This window comes from Accipiter gentilis, chromosome 24, assembly GCF_929443795.1.
Source record: "Accipiter gentilis chromosome 24, bAccGen1.1, whole genome shotgun sequence".
In the NCBI taxonomy this organism is placed as follows: domain Eukaryota; kingdom Metazoa; phylum Chordata; class Aves; order Accipitriformes; family Accipitridae; genus Astur; species Astur gentilis.
The window spans coordinates 7896590-7917091 of record NC_064903.1 but is presented as its reverse complement, the minus strand read 5'-3'; the positions used below and the strand labels follow the sequence as shown (position 1 = coordinate 7917091).

Here is a 20502-nt window from a genome sequence, read left to right as displayed (position 1 = left end):
AACAGCTCTTCCATCACGCCCCAGTTCACCTAAAGCCCAACAGGCAGCAGCCCCCCGGACCGCAAGGACATTTGGAAGGGCACGGCCGTGGCGACACGGCGCCGGCGCTCGTTAGCAAACGCAGCCCTGGGTTTTCACGGTTACAAAGCGCCTGCGCCCGGCTGCCTCGGCCACACGTCCTGGAGGAGAGCTGCTGTGGCTGCAAGCGAGCCTGGCTCATGCCGACTGCAGGCAGCAGCCGGGCTTTGTTAACGAAGCCGGCGGCTGAGAGGATGGCACTAATTCCACTTTCGACGGGATGAAAGGCAGAGAAGGCCAACGCTCGCCTGCCTTCTCTCAACAGAGCCAAACGTGGCTCAGGGCCTGCAGAAGTCAAAACGCTGCAGGACTGAAACTTTCTCACCCGATTGCCCCCAACCAAGCACACGGAGCGAGGAGTAAGATACTGGCACTACTTCTACCAGGGCCCTTTCCTCCTGCCCGGTTCCCGTCATGGCCCCCTGCAAAGGCCTGCTGCCTTCCTCACCCTGACCAGCTGGCTGGAGTGTCATTAGCCATGGCACACGCGGTGGCCGCTGCAACACCCATCGACTTGTGCTCCCCCCAAACCAGAGAGCTGGATCTCCCATTTTGGAGTTGTGTGTGAAAGCCAGGCTCTTGCAGGGGCACAGGCTTCCTTAGAAATTCTGGAATGTTGGGTGGGTTTTTTTTTTTCCTATGAAAGATGTGTGGGATGAGTGGGAGGCACTGACTCGGCAAATTCTTGCACCAGAGGGAGTGCAGCCTTCAAAAGGGATCTGAGAGGCAAGGCTGGGCTTGCTCCATGTGGTGTGGGATGGCAGGGGAGAAGGTGCCAGTGTGGTACAGACACTGCTCGGGTCGGAGTAGGGCTCAAGGAGAGAGAGATCTCCACAGCCAGAGGCCTCAGCTAATGCTTCATGCAGGATCTCAACTTCCCTGGAAGATAAGCAAGGCTCAGACTTGGAATTGCATCTGAGAGCCTTGGCTATTTTAAATTTGGATTACCTCAATTTATTCCCAGCTTTTGTGCCAGCTCCTAAGCCAACACCTGTGCTCACAGCAGTGAGACAGAGAGAGACTTTCATCTGTTCGGCTGAGCTGTAAGCATTAGCAGAGCCCCAGCAGTACTTCTAGTTGAAAAGCGGGGCAAATCCACCCATGCTGAGCTCTCTGCTGGTACTGTGGCTGCAGTACGGACAAACCCCCGAGTCAAACAGCACTTAGCACCAGACAACTGGCTGAGAAGAGGACATCGCAGCAGAGCTTGGTTTAGTATGCGCTGAGGTTGGCATTTTTGTAACCGTAAAGAGTTGCACAACACTAATGACTGTTCCAGGTTGCATTACTCTCAAAAATGAGTCACAAATTTGTATAAATAAGTCCTAGAAATTCTGATGTAAGTGTTCAAAATACTTCTAGGAAGCCCTGACAACAGTGTTGTCTAGTGGCACTAGCAGTAAAACCAGAAAAGTTTAGATTCATGTTATCTCTAATGCATGGCTCTGATGAGGGAGATGGTGGCTATCACAGAGCACACCTCTCTGTTCATGTCCAAGACCTTAAGCTCTTGTTAATAAAAACAAGTCTCCATCCCTGATGGTTACAAAGAAAACGTATCATGTGTTAAGTTAACATCACCACTGTGGCAACATCCCCCTGACAGAAGAGCTGAGGAGGAAATGTGCTCATCCGCTTCAACGAATCGAAGCTGATGTTGACAGCAAGGTTCACATGAAATCACCATTTCCAACAGCACAGCTCCATCACTCAGAAGAGGAAGGGATGCACTGCAGCAGAGGTGATGTTTGCAGGGACCATTCTTAGACCCGCTTAAGTGTGTGGAAAAAACCCACAACAGAATAGCTTTTCAGTTAGTATGTGTCTTCAGGAGCTCAAATAGCGTGTTTCCAAAAGCTCATCTGTTTCTCTCAGACATAGCAGTTGGCCTAATAAAAAGTAGCACCTCAACACCTCGCTTTGCCTCTATGCTCAGTGCATTACAGGTGCCAGAGGCAATGCCTCTTTTTTAATGTAGCCTCTACCAGTGAACAACGGGGGAGGCAGGCAGTAGGTTCTGTTGCCTTTTCTTCAAGGACAGCTTTCAGGAAAACACTGCCTTAAAAAGAGAGAGCACTGCCAAGGACCAATGCCTAGTACGAAAGATTTGGTATTGTCTGCAGGAACAGGAAAATTAAACTGTGTGAATGACGGGAAGACATGCCTCCAGAGTCCTGCAGACCAGCTGGATTTAACCTTGCCGCTAGACAAGAAAACATCCTGTAATGTTCCCTACCTGAAAGTCGTATGCGGAGTAGGGAGGCAGGTGAGGAGTGCTGTGGTAGTAGGTGTTGTAAGATGTCACCTGTGGCCTTGAGTAGTAGGACACCGAAGGGTGTGCATTTTCAACCGTACAGTTCAGCGTAGGGAGGGAAGGAGTCTGTTAAAACAAAAAAACAAAAAAAAAAAAAAAAAGAGAATCTCAGGCTACTAACAAGGTCACAGAAAGCTGACAGTTGAATGAAAGCAGAAGTGATTTAAAGGAGTCCTGTGTGTCTTTAGAGCTCAACTTTGTTGAATTAGCAACTGGCAATCTGGTTCCCTCTTAGGCAGCAGGTAAGTCCAGAGGTCATTTCATTCCTCAGCCACCTATTGTTTCCCCTCAGATTCCAGAGAAGAAGCTGGCAATAGCCCAGTGCATGCCAGTACTCAAACAAAACAACTGTTCAGGTTGCACCTTCACAAGTAGGAGAAAGAATCCTTTACTTTTGATTACTCTATTTTTTAGGGCATTTTGAGATCAGATATTTCAATTCCTCTTGTACTGCTGTTCACAGACACTTCTATACATCTTTATTTGCAGAGGTTTACAGGCTGTCTGGTGTGGATCAAATTTCAAGAGGCCGCGATGCACAGCTGGGAATGTGTCTCCTGTTTTGTTTGCGGAAGACCTTGGTGAGTCTGCAAAGAGTGCAGGGAAGTTCAGAGTTCTGAAATAAGGCACCTTCAGTACAGGGCCCAAGATTTGTTTGTAAGAAAAATGTATTGCCAGGCCAACAAATGCTCTTTTCTGGGTGCCTCAGTTTGAGTTATTCTGAATGAGACACAACAGACTGAAAAAAAACCCCAAATTTATCTGTTGAATGTTCAGTTCTCTCCACTGAATTGTCCTCTGCAGAACAAAACTGTGTGGAAGGCAACAGGCAGCCTGGTTAAGTGAGGGTATTTCAAAGCTCATGTTGTCAGAACAGCATTTTTTTTTTGTTATCTGAAGTTTGCAATCTTTCACCTGGTTTTGGTCCCCAGTTCACCCTCTCAGATTCTGCACCATGAAGAAACTAGATGGAGAGTTTCAGCCTAACACGGCTGCTTAAACAGTCTGTAAATCTCAGAACCCTACTACTGCTATAAAATCATAATTCATGAGCAACCACCACACGTTTCCTTGTAAAAAGTCAATGCTATGAAAAGGAATATCAGTTTTTAAGAAAAAGCTTAATTTTATTCATCCTGGTATTGCTAACACCTCTGAGAAGTTTCCTTTTGAAATTACAATCTCCCAATTCTGTTCATCTTTTCTAATTGTGATCAGGTGGTGATGCTGAATGTACTTAAGAAAAGATGTACTCGAGAAGTGATGTACCTAGGGGGTGATTTACTTAAGAAGACCACAAAGGTCTTGTGAAATAAGATATCCTTTGTATAAACAAGGCATGCCTTGCTAACAACTGGGCCCCTGAAGGAGAACTAGGAGACTGATAAGAAGGGAACATCCTACCCCAGGAGGCGCCAAGAAGTTGAAAAACTGCTAATAGGCATGAAGTCAGCAAAAATCTTTGATAACTGGAGGAAATGTAAAGGTGGCAGGGGGAGATCACAACGACCGACTCAATTCAAGACCAAAAGACTTACACACACACACACACACACCCGCCTCTCCTTGAACATGTGCTGTAGAATAAAAGAACACTGTACCTTTAATTCGAAGTGAGGAAACTTTAGCCCAATAGAAACTGTGCTAGATAAGTGACTACCAGTAATAGTTTTGGGTAAGAACTTTGCAAGTTGAATATGTATAACTGAACTGTATAAAGTGCTTGCCTGTTTAGGCATGAGGTGTGCTAGCTTTGTGGATTACCACCTAGCCCCCATCTTTGCACAAACATGAATTCGAATAAAATACTCTGCTCTGTGTGTATATTGGCATTTCACACACCAGGTAAACCACCCCACTTGTGTGATAGCAACACCAGATCAGAAAAGTGAACCATTTCCACTTTCTCCTTACAGTTATTTCAAACCTTTCTTTCCAGCCTGACTGCAGTGGTGCATAGATCATTTGCATTGAAACGCCAATAGCTGTTTTCATGATTATATTTAAAAGGCAATTTGCCTGATTTGTTTTGTTTAATGCACAGATAAATTGGTACCATCTTACCATGTCTTTGAAGCCTCCAAGTATTGCTGCTGTAATGATCCCTAGGAATAGTCCCACTATGTTCAGAATCGTTGCCGACCAAAGCAAGTGGTAAAGGTGGATGATGTCCTGGCAGCTGCTGACATCAATGTATTCATAGTAGCCTCCAGAAATCTCTACTCTGCTAGATTAGGAAAAAACCCCAACAATAATGATAAAAAAATGCACCACACATCATAAAACCTAAGCACTTCTACTGGACAGTAAAATGCATTCTGCAATTTAATGATAGCTTTAACCTAATTACCAAGGGAGTGGAGATAAAGCCTGCTAGATCCCATGCTTGTGGCAACTGAGATCTCCCTGCACAACAATGGCAGAAGACATCTTGATCTGTTGTGAAACAAACAAGTCCTGCAAGGCCCGCACATACCCAAATGACCTTGAGCCTAAATCTGCCTCTTACTTCTATCACCCGAAATCTCCACAGATCCTGGACGCTTCCCAAGGACAAACTGGTCTTGGAATTACCCGGAGAAGTCAGTCTGTGCCCCTCAGGGCAGCACTGGCTCCTCACCACCACAAGATGGGCACAGGGCAGCACAGCTGGGCTTGTCCAAAAAGCACGTCCAGCTCAGCTGCCCTGCTCCAGCTGCCTGCGCTTCGCGGCTCTACAATGGCACAGGCTGGCAGGACCCCCGGGACCCTGGCAGAGAGAGGTCCTTCTGCTCACATTTTTAAGCTTTTCCACATGCAGAAAAGAGATGGGGAAAACTCGGTTGAATCCACTTAGGTCATTATTTTGGAAAGGGAAAAGCGGCTCCCGCAACACGTGGGCTGGAGTCTCACAGGCAGGATTCTTCAGTAATGACTTCTCTCTGACCATCGTTTGGGGGAACAGGCTGGCCTTCGGCGTAGCCTACCAGGTGTCATGGGCTACAGCAAATTCCCCTTAAGAAAACATATTTATCAGGGACAAACAATACTAAGGGCTTACGAATTACTTACCTCCCAGCTCACACATGGGGTTAGGCTCAAACCGCACAAGGGCTTTGAGAAAATGGGGAAAACCAAGCTCATATTAAAGGCCAAGAAGCAGGAGATCCAGGCTCAGCTCCTCCGCAGACTCTGCAAGGCCTGCAGGAACCTGTCCCCTTTCACAAGAGCCGCCCTCCCTCCCTCATTACTCAGTTTCTTCTTTTCCTTTTTCCCGTATCTTCTTGTAGCAGGCCACAGCAGCAGACATTGCAATGAGGCAGGGATTTCAAGCACAATCAAGGCAGAGCATAACCACAGGTTGTAAAAACCTGTAAGTTAGCCTGCATGACCTCTGTATAACCTGAGCACATACCATGACTGCCTTTAACAATGGGACCTGTATGTACTGTTTGCAAGAGCTCGTTCCTATGGAGATGTGTGAGAATGTAAAGCTCTGAGAGAGCCTTGGTTTACCACCAAGAACATTTAGCATTGTACAGTATGTACTTATCAACAGGAAGGGGATTGTCCGCTGCGGACACAGCCAGGGTTCCCAGCATTCGGAGGAATGCAAGACTACTGTCATTTTTTCTATAATTTCCATCCTTAGTATGTGAGCTAACCAGCCTTGAGCGTCCATGGCTTTCTTACTGAGATCCCAAAGGAACCAGTGCCTCCCTAGTGCAGAACACTTGTGTGGTACTAAGCAAGACTGAGATGATAACAACTGATATCTTATATCGGAGAGGTAAAACGAGTCAGAGGCAAGACCCTGAGCCAGCCTGACTGCTGGGAAAAAAGAAAAAAAAAAAGAAAAAAAAAAGAAAAACCACACAGAAAAGTTACAAATTTTTCTATTCCAATCACTTCTGTGTATCGCTTTCTTCAGCTAGTAAAGAGGGATCGCATTCTGTAAACTGTCACATGAAAGCGTGAGCTTCACTCCATTGCAGTGGCTTCCACAGAAACAAAGTCCTACGGAGACCAGGCATTACCCTTCCCAGCATGTGGAACCACCCTCTCCCAACAGCAGCTTTTGATCTTCCTCCACCACAGTCAATGATTTAAGTGGGGGCCAGCCCAACTAAGTACTGTGAGAAATGCTAAGCCTGAAACAGCCTTAGGCAAGAGCCAGCACTAAAAAAAAAAAAAAAAAAAAAATCCATTTATTAATCACTTGCTGACACACATTAGGCAGTCCAAATGATATAAGCAGCACATGCTGTAAATTAAGTTGGCTTAGGCACAGTAGCCAGATCTAATGATGGTGTGATCACCACGCAGTAGCTCTCGATTGGTAACCACCCCTCTGACTCATCTTTGCACAGTGCTGGTACACCTTCCAACCTGAAGATATTCACTGGGCAGAGAGGAGACTGATTTATGAACACGCAGGTGGCACTGGCCTGTGAACTCTCCTCCCTGTTAGCAGAGTGGGGAATGGAACAGTGACAAGGTGAGGAAGAACAATGTCCCAGTTTTTACATCTTCAGGCTTTGAAAACAAAATAAAACCCAGCGAACAAACAGTGCCAACAGAGAAGAAGGCTGTTAGGACATGCGACACTGAGTAGGGGAAAAACTGGGGAAGGCACCAAACATGGAAGTAATGGAAACTCCCACCTTTTTCATTTTTCCAGCTGGGCTGGCCCAGAGCATGTTCACCGTAGCTGGAATGGCTTGAGTGTATTTCATACACTCCTTTACTTGGTTATCTTTTGCCTGGGATTCCCTGTGGCCAGCAACCACAGCTTAAGATCCCTTCCCACAACAGGTGTCATTAGCTGATATTTTGCTCCTGCCCTATCCTAGCCCTTCAGACACCTGCAAACCAGCATGACCACTGCTCACCCTTCCCATGGCCATGAATGGTGTTTTTAGCTTACTCACTTTCCACAGTTATACAGGTCACAACAGAAGCAGGTGTTGGTTTTTATTTTTGGTGTGCAGGGTGCACGGCGCTGTGGGTGACAGATTGCCTGTGTGAATACAGAAAAAATACATAAAGCACGTAAGGACATAATCACCAAACATGGTTTCTGCTGCTAGTTGGCCTGCTCTACGGGTAGATTTTGTACTGATCTCCAGATTAGCCTCAGGCAGACTTTTCTTTCCTTATCTTGCAGCACAGCTCTTACAAAGTACACAGTTATACTGGAATAAAGACGCACTAGACTAGAACAGACCAGCGTTTCCTTTAACCATGGGGAAGTCATAGATAAGCATGTGCCTGCATAGGAAGGGGGGTTGTGCAACTCTCACAAGCAGCCAAGACCTTGCTGAACTAACACTCCTCACCACACAGCAACTCAGAGCAAAGAGTTGTCAGTAGGGTGATAAAAACTGAGAGCAAGATTCCAGTATTGGTGAATAACTGACTAAAGCGGTTAATTGTCTGCATGTGGGTAGTAACGCCCAAGCTCACACAGACAGTCCTTGGGCTGAAAAGCAAATGGATCCCACTACCCCACTGGGTAATATTTACTTTGCACCTCAAGCAGGCATTTTAATTTGGAATATAGCGGTTATTCAAAAGTACTTGGGAACTTGTGAGGAAACCTCAGAGAGACTCTCAGTTCACAGCAAAGGCAGCAAAGATGTCCACACACACTATCAGTATGTGGCAGGAACATCCATTCCCAACAGGCTTCTCTTTGGAGAAGACAGTAGACTGCAGAGGTGCAGAGGCTGGTATATGTTGCTCATATCCACAGAAATTACTGCTGTCTGAACTCTTAACCCACCACCCTGCTCCTGTAATGAATGCACAGCTGAAGATCTGGAGAAACGTGTCTTTTCCTACCCCCCATCCCCTCCTCTCAACCTGCTCCTTCACTAATGTGGCAGTACCAAGCATGGAGAAATTCACTTCTGAAGTCTTCCCGGCACCCCGCTCCGGCCCCAGGCCCAGCCTCCCACCCCCTCCTCGCTTCGCAGACCTCCGGGACACCAGAGCAGCAGCCTGGCAGCAGGTTCCTTCACCTGCACCGTGAAGCTGATGCCTTCGTGGACACAGCACAGCCAAACCTGCTCTTACCTCCGGTGGGGTCGTACTCTTGGAGTAGTACTGACATCGCCCCGCGTACAGCGGCCTCAGATCCTGCCAACGAAAAAACCACCAGGCTTAGCACTGCAGCAAAATCAAAATCAGCTAGCTGGTCTGGGGAAAGGGGCCAGGCTTTGGAGAGACCCTGCTCTTGCACCAGCACCTCAATACAGTGGCTGTTCTGCAGCATCGCCCCCCATAGCAGCCCCCCCCGAGCCCCCCGTGATGTTTAATCCCAGTCCTTGGAGGCATGTATTTGTTGCAGCTCGCATGGGAGGAGGAGCAGGCTTTTAAGTCGGGCTCGTTTGGGTGAGGGCAACCACCCTGACCTGAATGATTCATTCCTCGTCCTCTCAGACACAACCCAGGGCTGCCTGATGGCGTTTCCAAGGATTCTTCATGCTGAATCATTACACTTTCTCATTTGTTGGCAAATTTGTCTTTCTGGGCTCTTGAGGAGCTTGTGGGAAAGCTCGGGAGGATTACCAGTGGCTCAGCCTAAAAACATGCATTAACATCTCACTTTGGGGCAGCCTGGTCCCCAGGGCAAAACGTCAGGGAAAGCAACGCCGGATGCGTATCCACACCAGCGAGCCCTTCCCAGGAGCAGCTGGACCTGCTCTCTGGGCATCTGGTTCAAAACTCGGGGTGGCAAGGCAGCGGCTGCAGCAGGTGATCGGGGGAACGCTACGTGCTAGCATAGCAGGAGCACGTCTCCAGCAAGACTGTGACGTCTTTGGACTGTTAGGGGGTGAAGCGAGGCCAAAAGCATGTCCGTTTATGAAGAGGCAGAAACCAGAGCCCTTGCTGTCCCAACTGCTCAGCTCTGGCTGCCTCAGACAAGCAGACATGCCCAGGGCCAGACAGGAGGAGGTGCCAGCTCATGCCATCACCCAACCATGAGGTCAGCACCTAAAAATCCCAGAGCGAGTCTGCGGGGCTCAGACCCACATGGCCAAGATCAGGAGTCGAAAGCGCTTCACCTTTTTATCAACGCTAATGCTTTACATGCCCTCGCGAGGGGGGTCAGAGATGGCCAAGACTTGCTGGTTGCATCCAGACAGACAGAGACCTATCACGCAGCTGAGCGGAGCTGCCCTTTGCTCTGTCAGCAAATCCTGCCATCCAGCCGTCTTTCTACCATTGGAACGCTCAGGGGCAGGAAAGGGGAGCCGGCTTTACAAGGAGAATAATGAGCCAGCTGACACGGGGAGTTTCCACTTCATGGGTAATTCTGACCTTCTGAAATTCCTTTCCATTCCGATCACAAATAAGCCCCAAATCGATCTTTTTAATCCCATTTTGCCAAAAATTTCCAAAAAAAGTCATCAAACTGCAGAGTTGCAGGACAAAAATCTGTTTGCAGTTATAAATTTCATTTAGAAAGTTGAAATGGAATTGTGTTTTTTCATTTCTATACTAATAACTGAAGCTTTTGCATGTCCCGCTGTACTAGCAATTGGTCGTGACAGCAGTAGCTCGTATTTTTTATGTCATCTAATGGAAACTGAGAACCTACTGCAAGTGCTTCCTGTTTATACTGTAACGCTTTAACGAGCTTCGTATCAAATTGCTTAATTCTACTACAACATCCAGTGGTTTAATCAGCACTAAGAACTACCTCCACTAACGTTTAAAATACAATAGATGTTACTGCTCATATATTGTCTCTTGGCAATAGCTGTAATTCACATTACATCTTACAGTTTTGAGACTCAGTAAACACATAAAGCATACACAAAAAAACTAAAGCAGAATTTTAAGATCTTAATGCTTGCTGCTAATTTCAAAATATTTTTGAAAAGCTGATACATTTTTCTAACGTTTATGATTTAAAACAGCATTCAGCACATGACATATATTTATAGGGTTTGATGTGGCCTGATATGGGATTACGGACACCATCACTTGTTTTCCTAGAGGAAAAGCATCACAGGACCTGTGTTTTCCTGGAAGCACTTACTATGTGTCTGGCAGCAAAGACACCATCTACTATGGCACAGCAGAACGCAGCAATGACGCCAAAGCTGATGAAGACGATCGATGCAACCAGCTGAGAAAGGAAAACAAAGCAAAGTATCATCTGCCTCTCCACAACCAAGCATTTCGTGTCCTCTCCGCAAGGATACGTAAACCACAGTCAATAAGCCCTCAAGCAATCAATGACCCAAATGTTTGCCCAGGCTGCACAGACTGGTCTCATTGAAGGCAATGGGATGTGCGTCTCAAAGGAGACCGTCCGCTCCTGTGAGGCGGCAGGAGTAGTAGCCTTGTGCCAGACTGGTTCTCTGGGGACTTGATATTGTAATGCAAGTTTTTCCGTGACTCCAAAGCGCTAAACTTAGGCTGAGGATACACTTCCTCTTCTGGCTGCTGCTGTCCTTAACTCTTCCCTGGAGAGAAAGAAGTGGATTTCTTCTCTCCCCATCCTGGAGTGCTGTGGGGAGCCGCTCCTGTGAACGCTTCCCAGGCTGTAAGGACACAGGAGACTGCTGTATGGAAACCTCTCTGGTAGGACTACGCCTTCAGGAGACAACGCTTTCATGCAGGCATAAACACAAAGCCACGAGACCAGAAGACAGGTGACCAGCCCACGCCATCGGTGTTGTACACCCGCACGGCAGCCCGACTGGGCTCCTCAGTGCCGGGTTGTGGGGAACGCAGCCCACAGGTCCTCCTCCCGCCTTGGACCTGCAAGGAGAGAGATCTCCACCTTCAGCTCAAGGAATAAAGTCAGACAGGTCTGGTCCTCTTCCACTGGCCCCATCCTGCCCATTGTTAAAGTCAGGGTGAAAGCATTCAGAAGGTAAACCTGAAATACTCAAACCCCAACCCAGGTATGAGAAACAAAGTCTCTACTCCCGCTACGCCACTTTCAACACCACCTCTGCCAAAGTACCAGTGCTCAGCTGGGGGAACCACGCACGAATGCTGACATGACCCGTCTCCTTGCTCCCAAGCAGCACCTCAGCCACTGCCAGCGGGCTCCAGACCAGTTCATCACACACAGAGCTCCCAGTACCGACCCCAATCCCCCTCGCCAAAGCACATCGGTGATATCAACAGGGCTGCGGAGGAAGGGCAAGCGGGGCATTCAAACAGACGGGTTCACAAAGTCATAGCTTGGGGAGCAGCAGTATTTCCATTTAAAGAACTTAAAGCTTTATTGGGTTTTTCCCTAGTGGTTTTCCACTCCAGCGATCACAACCTTCAAGTGTTGGTTGCTGGCAGCTGTTAAAAACTGCTTCCCCACAAGTACAAAGGTGACTCTGGTCATTGGGAGCTTTGAGCAATAGTAAAAATCGCTAATAGCACAAACACAAATGTAACAGCTTGGCCAACACTGACAGATATCTTGGGTCTCCTGGCATGGGGATGTTTGTTCTAAAGCTCCAGGTGCTAAGTTTGCTTGAAAACCTTGGTTCCTGCCACTGCACCAAGATCCAGTTCTTGGAAAGACAAGCCAAAACCCTTGACAAACACAAGCCGGAGGGATCCTATTTTTAAAGTATGTCAGGATTTTTAGGTTAATCACACTGTTTTTACCTAAACTTCCTTGAGTGAAAACAGACCTTCCTCCAGCAACATCCACATGCAGACCAGGTCAGCTTGAGCAAGGACTGGAGAGGCAGGAGGGCTCACTTGGGACAGCCGAAATGGTCCCTGTACAATTGCTTACTTCAGTTAGCTTCAAAATGAGAGAAAATAAAATGGTTTTCTAGATGAGGCAAGTATTCAAGACGTACACTGTCCTACTGCAAATAAAAACCGCAGCAGTAGACAGAGCAGACTGTGAAATTAACCCAATGACCACAAATACAAACAAGTCACCGTCACTAGTAACAAGCTGTTACTGGAATATTAGATGCTGTGCCACGAAGTACTTGCAGATGGCAGCAGGTGACAAGTTTTCCAGGATCAGGTCCTATGCTGGGATCCTGTTTCTGTCAGCTGTAAACACCAGCATGTCCTCCCCACTCAGACCCACACCATCTCCACATCTGGACCACAACTTGCACTGTCCGCTACAGCAGTCACACTGTTTCACTGCACAACCAGTGAAACCACACAAGGGGAGAAAGCATGGCTTCTTACAGTCTCGGTGGAAGAAATGGGTTTTATGGCTTAGGTTATTTCATAAAGAGTTTAGTTTTTCTCTGTAGTGCCCTTTGTTTCATACATACATGCAGGAGGATATTCTCCCTAAATAGCATGACCCTTGGAGATGGGAAGTGAGCCAAACACTAAATATATACAATTAGGGTATTTGTCGGTCACCCCGCTTGCAGATAGGAGCTGCTAATATAGTTATTTAAAATAATACAAGGTTAATGATGATACTTTCGTAACAGCCCTACTAGGATATAAGGAACTGGTGTTAGAAATTGATTTGTTCACTTTATTTACACACAGTTTCTCTTGCTGGAGAAAGAAAAGCCTGAAAACCAAACACTGAGAATTTATGATAAAGAAAATCAAACAGCAATAAAACCATACAAATTCATTTAAAAAATCCCACGGCTTTCAATAAATCTTATGAATTTCCAATAAGATTTTTGATTTGGTGTTGACAATACTGTTACTGAAGCAAGCAGAAGTCCCTCTCAAGAGCTGTGTGATATCAGTGACTGGTCTTCACTCATCTAACTCCTGCTGAAGTCAGCCACACCGAGTAGCGTTTGGACACAAAAGGACAAACTGGGTTCAGATAGTGCAGGAACCACGAAGCAGAAGTGTCCCGGGCTGACATTCCCTTCAGGCTACGGTCCAGCAACACATGGGCTGTGAATGGTTATTACTTTTCCATGGCACGGACGACTGTCACGAAGGCACGTAAAATGCTGACTCCTCACTTGAAAACTGCTGAGCGGGCAGTTCGGGTGTAAGTCAGAGCTGCCTGCGGCGCTGGCAGGCAGGCGATGCTGGCAGGCCGGCGGGCAGTGCCGCGGGGCAGCTGGCCCTCCCCGGGGGGACGAAAGCTCTCCCTTACTTTGACAAGTGGGAAGCGCAGACCCGCGGCATGAAAGCCAATACGCTCGGGTGGGAAAAACAAGAGAGGTCTATTCCTGTCGGCAGGCTGGAGAGAAGTGAGGAGTGCTGCTTCAGGTTAGCTCTCCCCATCAGCCACCCTGGCGTGATCGACTCCTCGTGCTCCCCAGCCACCTTATGGGCAGAAACACACACAAGAACACGGCAGCAGAAGTTGCTTTTAGCTCTTCCTGCCATCACTGAGGAGCAACTGCATTACAAGCAACACCAAGACTGCCTTTTAGCGAAGTAGGACACTGGGGAAGTTCACAGAAGATAACAAAAAAAAGATCCTGCACTGCCAGTGGTATTATGGAAACATGTAATGGCCAAAGCTGCCACCATAAAGTGCTCCTGGGCAAGGAGGGGATGTGACTAAAGCACGGGGACAATAAATGACCGCTACTGCATGTCCTCTCTGCGGTCAGAGACATGCTAGCTGCCAACCAGTGACGCAATCCCTGCAAAGCTGGGTCATGCATGCTTTTTAGGACACAAAATGATAGACAGATGAAAAGAATGAACACAGGCTACCCAGGGCCCTTCAGAATAAACAAACAAGTCAAGTCAGAGCCACGCTGTCACTCATGAGCACTCCTGTGACGAACACAAGACTGGCATAATATGGCCATTGCTCAACCAGACTCTGACATGCTGCTAATACATGATGAGCAAGAGGCTTGGAAACCCTGCTAGGACAGAAAGAACAGGACATGTCGCTCTTGCAGAGCCAGGGTGAAAACAACAAAAAATATCCACTGGGAAACCCACCTTCCCTGCACCCTGTCTGACTGTGGGAAAGGCAGTTCTCTCCTCTGCCTCACTGTCCCTCCTGCTCTGCAGGGAACGTGCTATTTGAAAAGCAAAGGGCAAGGCAGCCCAGCCTCTGAATTAGGACAAGCAGGAATTTCTCCCAACTCCCTCTGCAGCTTGGCAAACATGCCTTAGCCTTGGTCAGCAGCACACCCTGCTAATCTGACCCCTGAGCCCCCCTGCAGAGGCAGCTCCATCCCTACAAAAACAGGCAGCAGGGCTGGGCCAGCAGCCCAGGCTGCAGGGATGCCACGATCCCCCCTTGGCCCTCTGCAACCTCCTACAAGGAAGGCTGGAGGGATCTCACTGCCAAAGCATGGGGCAACCACGGGGGAGGCGGATTGCAGCCGCTCTCCCAGGAGAGCCAAGCGGAGGCAGGAGGCCGGCATGCTCGCAGGGCACTCCAGGAGCTGGACTACACCACCCCACGTGCTGCCTCTAGCCAGCGTCATACGGCAAACAGAGAAAACAGGCTAGGAAAGATTGAGCTGGACAGCCTGCCAGGACCGCAGCAGATACCAACTTCTTTTGATCTCTCTCTACCCACACCTTTTGCCAAATTCTCCCAAAAGAATTTCCCGCCAACCGAAGCCCTGTTACTGACACCTCCAAGCACTACAGCCCCTACCTTCACGCACAGGCTGAAGTTTGTGAAACAGATCTCCAGGGCATGTTTACAGGCCATGAAAGACCCAGCCAAGACCACACAAGTCTCCTGTGCTTGCCAAAGGGAGTAATCTGGGCCAGCTCTGTCCCCACTGCACAGAGAGACCCTCCTCCTACCCCAACACAAGCTCAGTTGTGATCATGCCGTATCAGCAGCGCTGGTCTCGCCTGGTTTGTGCCATCTGCATGTTTACTGCCCACCTGCTCTCTTCTGAACGTTGCTCCCATGGGATGGGACACCAGAGACCTGCCGACAGCAGCTGCCCAGCCCCAGCACACAGAAGTCTCCTTGCAGCGCAAGAAGGGAACCATAGAGCGCTCTGGTCCGTGCATCTGGTCCAGCCAGCATCTTCTGTGCTTCTCAGATCCCCAGCTGCTGCTTTACAGCATGCAAAGTTTCTTGGTTTTCCTTCCTACTCGAAGAGATGTTTGGAAACGAGGACCAGCAACATGCATGTTAATCGGCAACACTGGAGAAGTTGGTTGGTTTTCAATTACACCAGTCTTCATGCTTTTTGTCATGTTGGTATCTCAAGTGACTTATTCTCTAGACGTATCTAGAGCTGAAAGCTCTGAGCGCTCCTGTCCCCGGGAAGCACTTTCTGCTGGGCCCTCTAAAGGCTTTCACCTCCAGTCTCCAGGCTGGCTGTTACACCACCTGCTTGATCTTCTCTATCCTCTGCTTAGAATAGAAAGTGGCCAACAGCAATTTTTGCAGAGCCCCAAGCCTCTAAGAATTTATTTTAAGAGATTTAAAATAAATGTATTATGTTTATGTTATTTACCATATTATGTACCACATACTGTGACAGCTCAACCGAAAAAGTGCTGGGCATGCGTCTGTGAAGCACTGACTATCCTGAAACTCCAAACGCTCAATTTCAAGCCCTTTAAAAAATTCCCACTGAGTTCAATGAGACTGTGTATAGTCACTTTGTGCTTCCTTGAGCGTGCTTTGTTTTTGTTTTTTTAATTTAAAAATATCAGGGTTAGCAGCCTTGTTCTCCTGGGCTGTCAGAAACCATCTCTAGTTCTCAAGAGGTATGCAACACTACCCTGGAAGAGTTAGGAAAAACACTAATACTCTTTACATACAAAATTTGAGTTACTGTCATTTTTTAAAAATGTTTTTATAATGAACTTACCATTTGCCTTTTGTTTTCTATCAAGTTTGATCCAATTATTCCAAGAAACGACCCAAAACCAAGCTGAAAAACAACATATTGTTAGCATTTAGATCAGGATGATATCCAACATACTTTACATACAGACAGAACACAGTTAAATCCAGAAGCAGCAAAAGAACATACTGCGGATGTGTGAGCACTCTTCCTTCAGCAAGGAATCAGTGGAGTCTCTCACTAGCAGGAGCTAACAAGTGTATCCCTTATATGACAGTAAAAGCGTGTGTAGAAACCAAAAGGATGAGCTCTGAATTCCCTCCCCAGTGATGCTGAGAAATGGCTGGTGGATGAGGATATGCATTGCTGTCTTGGAACAACCCTACAAACACTCAGGAGCCTCCAGATGCAAACCTAGCAGGACCACACCACTAGCATCTGCAGGACCAGGCTTTTGTAACCTCACCAAGGGTGTGAGCAATCACCTAAGTTTTCAACTCAGAGAGTTTCCTGATGTGAAGTATGAAATAAGGGAGAATTATACTCGGGAAGACTTAGCAGTTTTCTGCTGCCTTCTACTCCTCCCTCATTTCCAGGGGTAAGGATGCATCAACAAGGGTCTTCTACCAGAAGAGCTCACGACAGCCCAGCCAACAGAATAAGCTACTCCAGCAAAAGCATCTTTTCTTGCTGCCATAACTGACAACACTGTTCTTATTCCAGCTCAGCGAAGTCAGCCAGGAGTGCCATTACCCACCTCCTTTCTCCATAGCCTTAAGCTATTTCACTACACTAAATAGAAGTTTCTAGGACAGAGCACACCTCAGCCAGGCCAGAAACAGGAACTTCAACCAGGAACCACGGACTACGGAGGAAGATGCAGAAGTACTTCTGTGTCACACCGAGAAAGGCCTTTGATCAGTGTGAAGCATATCCAACTCCACTTCTATGGGTTGGCAAAACGAGAAATGCCAGAAGAGTGCTACAGTTGGACTGGTCCTATTAAGCAGGTACAAATCCAGTCAATAGAGTAGGGGGGCAGTGAAGATCCGGGTGAGAATGCCAAATAACTGGCCAGCTCCTCAGGAAGCAGAATAAGGCATGAGACAAGCTGCAGTGATTCAAGAATGAGTCAACTAACCTGGAATCGATATTTTAAGATCCAGGAATAGAAAACAAAGGCTTAATAAATCCGATACTAACAAGCAGAGGCACGTGCAGAGATTAGCAGACACAAACACGATGAGAAGTTGGGCTTAAATCTTCCCCCGCTCTGCTTAAACCCAGTAACATTTGGTGCAGTGCCGCGGGCAGCGAGGGCTGCTGGCTCAAACGGCAGGGATTAAAGCGGAGCAGCCGATCAGGCTGCTGCTTCCCGGCTACCTGCCTTGCACTCTGAGCTCTCGGAGACCCTTGTCCCCACATCAGGGACAAACTACCATGGTGGGAAGCACAGCAATGAAGCCAGATGCTGCTGAACACTGGGGCAGCAGGCAGGCAGGGCAGAGAGCCAGGGGCACCGCTGAACTGCCCCACGCTGATCTGCCAGTGCTTCTGGGCTTATTATTTTGCTTAGCTTGGGCAACAACCCCTACCTTCCCCAGGTAACAGGAGTTTTACAGCTCAATTCCAAGCCCCAAACCTGGGAGATCCAGCCATTATTTCCACTCTGGTGATGTTTAGCAGCAAGGAAGTTGGGTGGCAACACACACCTAAGGCAAATAAATGCTCAAGAAAAATGTTTTGTGCTCTTTGAGCGTGATCCAGCACGTTTGAGAGGAATGTCCATGTGGTGTTCCAAAGCAGCTTCAAACTAGAAGGTGAAATACTTAAGATAATTAAAAAAGAAGAAATTAGAGCAAGTCTGTACATCTTACAGGTGAAGACCAAATAAATCGGTGGATTCTCATTAATTAATGGGAATTCTCATTGCATTAATGGGAAAACCACTCGTTCTTCTACAGATGGGACAAAGAGATCTTAGTAATCTGCATCAACTGCATCACTTATTTGCTGGTAGATATGATCCCCTGAGATGTCTGTCTGAAAGGAGGACAGGACAAAAAATGAACATGCTTTTCCAGAGTAAAGCTCCAGGACAAAATGCTTGACAAGGAACCATTACAGAAAAGGTTTGCCAGTCAAAGCCTAAGAAAGGTCAGTCCTTTACATAGATGCTGGAAGCTGGTATAACTTGGAGACAACACACATATCTCACAGAGCCTCACTTCCATAAAAGTGCTCGCCCTTTGCACCCGATCGTTACTCTTGTCTGCTGAGCATCACTGTTACGCTCTGGGGTTTCCAGGCTCAGGTCAGCCATCCAGCCACAGGTGAGAATATCTCCTACAGAGGCAGAGCCAGGGTGTTCACAGATGTAGTCATGGAGGTGTCAGTGGTCACAGAAGAGGGTGAAGGCTGCCTGGCTACAGGACATGTCACTGCACCCTCTGCTGCAGCTCCTCCGGTTGTGTCAATGAGGAACTGCACCGTTTGGGGAAAAAACCGAACAAACAACAAGCCCCCCAAAAACCCAACCAAACAAAATCCCACTGATGTGTGGAAGGTCTCCAGCTCCTGGTTCTGTCCTTCCTTAGGAGCAGAGGCCTGGGAAGATAATCCCCCACATCAGACAGCCACTTCTTTGCATGTTTCATCCTTGCACAAGAGGCGTTTGCCCAAGACACACAAGCTAAAGGAGGAAAGAACAGTGCATTAGGCATGGCAGCAATGAGACATCTGATGTCCCATGAGATGATCCCATCCATGGATCTGGTCCACACAGGGAGAAGTCACCCAGCACACAAAGAAGCTTCTGGCTCCGTCTTTTCCTTACCAATGCAGGGTACTCAGGGTATGACTAATGGTGGTGCACCACCAATTGTGCACAGAAACCCCTGATGGAGATGCATGCAGGCCTAACATTCGTGTGAAGTTCTGGATGACAAGACCTGCAAGGAGCTGCTTCTTCAGGGCTGTGGAAGCCACCTGCTCGGGGACAACTCACCGAGCACTCACGCGCCACAGCAAGCCCTTTCTCCACAGTAAAGGGAGAAATCCCAGCTCGTTACGAAACATCAGCTATTTTAAGCACCTGCTGAAGCATCCAGCAGCACACTGAAATGTTTTCCTGTGCAGGGAGACAGGCGAGGTCATCACACATATCTGCACAATGAACTAACTGAGGGGGGGAATTTGGTGACAAACACAAACTGTCAGGGTGCCTTTGCATAACGTAACTCAATGCCCTTCCCAAGTCCAGGAATTCATTAATTCCTTGAGTAGACCGAGTCTTAGAAAAGCGTAAGCGATGCTGACATTCCCGGAGCATAAATAGCATGGGAGATGTCAAGGGGATGTGAACAACAGGCTCTACCCATCTGCATCAGTCTGCAGGACCTGCTCTGAAGCACGAGATTCAACTCAGGCTGACAGAGCGTAGGCTAAGTGCGGAGAGTTTGAAGCCAGCCTGTCACCTCTCTCAACACCTTCCCTTCTATACTTCTCTTTAAAAAAGATCAGGCCTAAATGCAGGAATTACTGGGACAAGCCAGAAAACCAATGCTAAACCGAATAGGCCCAACACGGTCTGTAACGATGTTCCACACTAATGGCTGTAAAGAGGCTTTCTTCAGTGACAGAAGAGCTTGTCCACAGGGAGAAGTATACACATCCCTGACACCAGCAATGTGTGGCAAATAAATCAAACTGCAATAAGACAAGAACAAGTCTCCACCTAGTTATCTGGACTGGCTTTAAGCCTCCAACTCGGAGGCTCCAAACCTAAGCACCCAGCACTCCACAGCTGTTACACCACCAGCAGCCTCTTGCTGGGGGCCTGCAGTTACACTCCACCTGCTAAGACACCTAATTTGGCTGCAGCGCAGTCCTTTTTGGGCTTCTTTTTGAGCATGTCTCAGACATGCACAGGAACAGACCAGGACTTGCCTTCCAGCTCGTGTTAGACCTCTGCTCATGCCAGGAGGGGCATGATGTACTTGCCCCTTATGCTTCTGCAGGAGGTTATGCATCTACTGGCAAGAAGGCTGGACACCAGCAGTCTTCTCTAAATTAAGCCATTTGAAGCTACAAGATTGTCCTTTCCCATTTTCATCTGTTGATAACAAAAAAGAAGAAATGGATGTGCTAACTGCTTTGATGTGCAAGCTTCCCTGGCAAGCTGCCACAGCTATTGCTAATGTGTTTCTCCTCATTCAAGGACTCCGAATCGTTAAAACACTTCTGCAAGTGAACTTTATGACCACAAGTTCATGTGAACAGTATTTCAAGACCTGGTCTCTCGATAGTTCTTGGCACCTATGGTCCTTCTTTGCCTTACTTCTGCCCGGGGTTAATGTAATGTATGCAAACAAAGAAGTTCTAAGGTTGCTTTGACTGACATAAGATCTATTTATC

The 20502-nt window shown here is 47.6% G+C and overlaps 2 protein-coding genes across 6 annotated transcripts in view; one reads left to right on the top strand and one right to left on the bottom strand.

The window, feature by feature from the left end:
* Positions 1-20502, top strand: part of ZBTB33 (zinc finger and BTB domain containing 33) — a 74172-nt gene that overhangs the window by 16088 nt on the left and 37582 nt on the right. The window lies entirely within an intron of this gene.
* TMEM255A (transmembrane protein 255A) overlaps positions 1-20502 on the bottom strand; it is a 28185-nt gene that overhangs the window by 1645 nt on the left and 6038 nt on the right. For 3 of the 5 annotated variants that reach the window (XM_049828085.1, XM_049828083.1, XM_049828080.1), the window contains 6 exons: positions 16111-16173; positions 10422-10511; positions 8450-8512; positions 7303-7391; positions 4457-4619; positions 2315-2458 (listed from right to left, as the gene is read on the bottom strand). In XM_049828085.1, the coding sequence (XP_049684042.1) occupies positions 2315-2458; positions 4457-4619; positions 7303-7391; positions 8450-8512; positions 10422-10511; positions 16111-16113 (552 nt within the window). In that variant the 5' untranslated portion in view covers positions 16114-16173. The remainder of the gene's footprint in view (positions 1-2314; positions 2459-4456; positions 4620-7302; positions 7392-8449; positions 8513-10421; positions 10512-16110; positions 16174-20502) is intronic. The other 2 variants (XM_049828082.1, XM_049828084.1) reach the window with 2 other exon arrangements.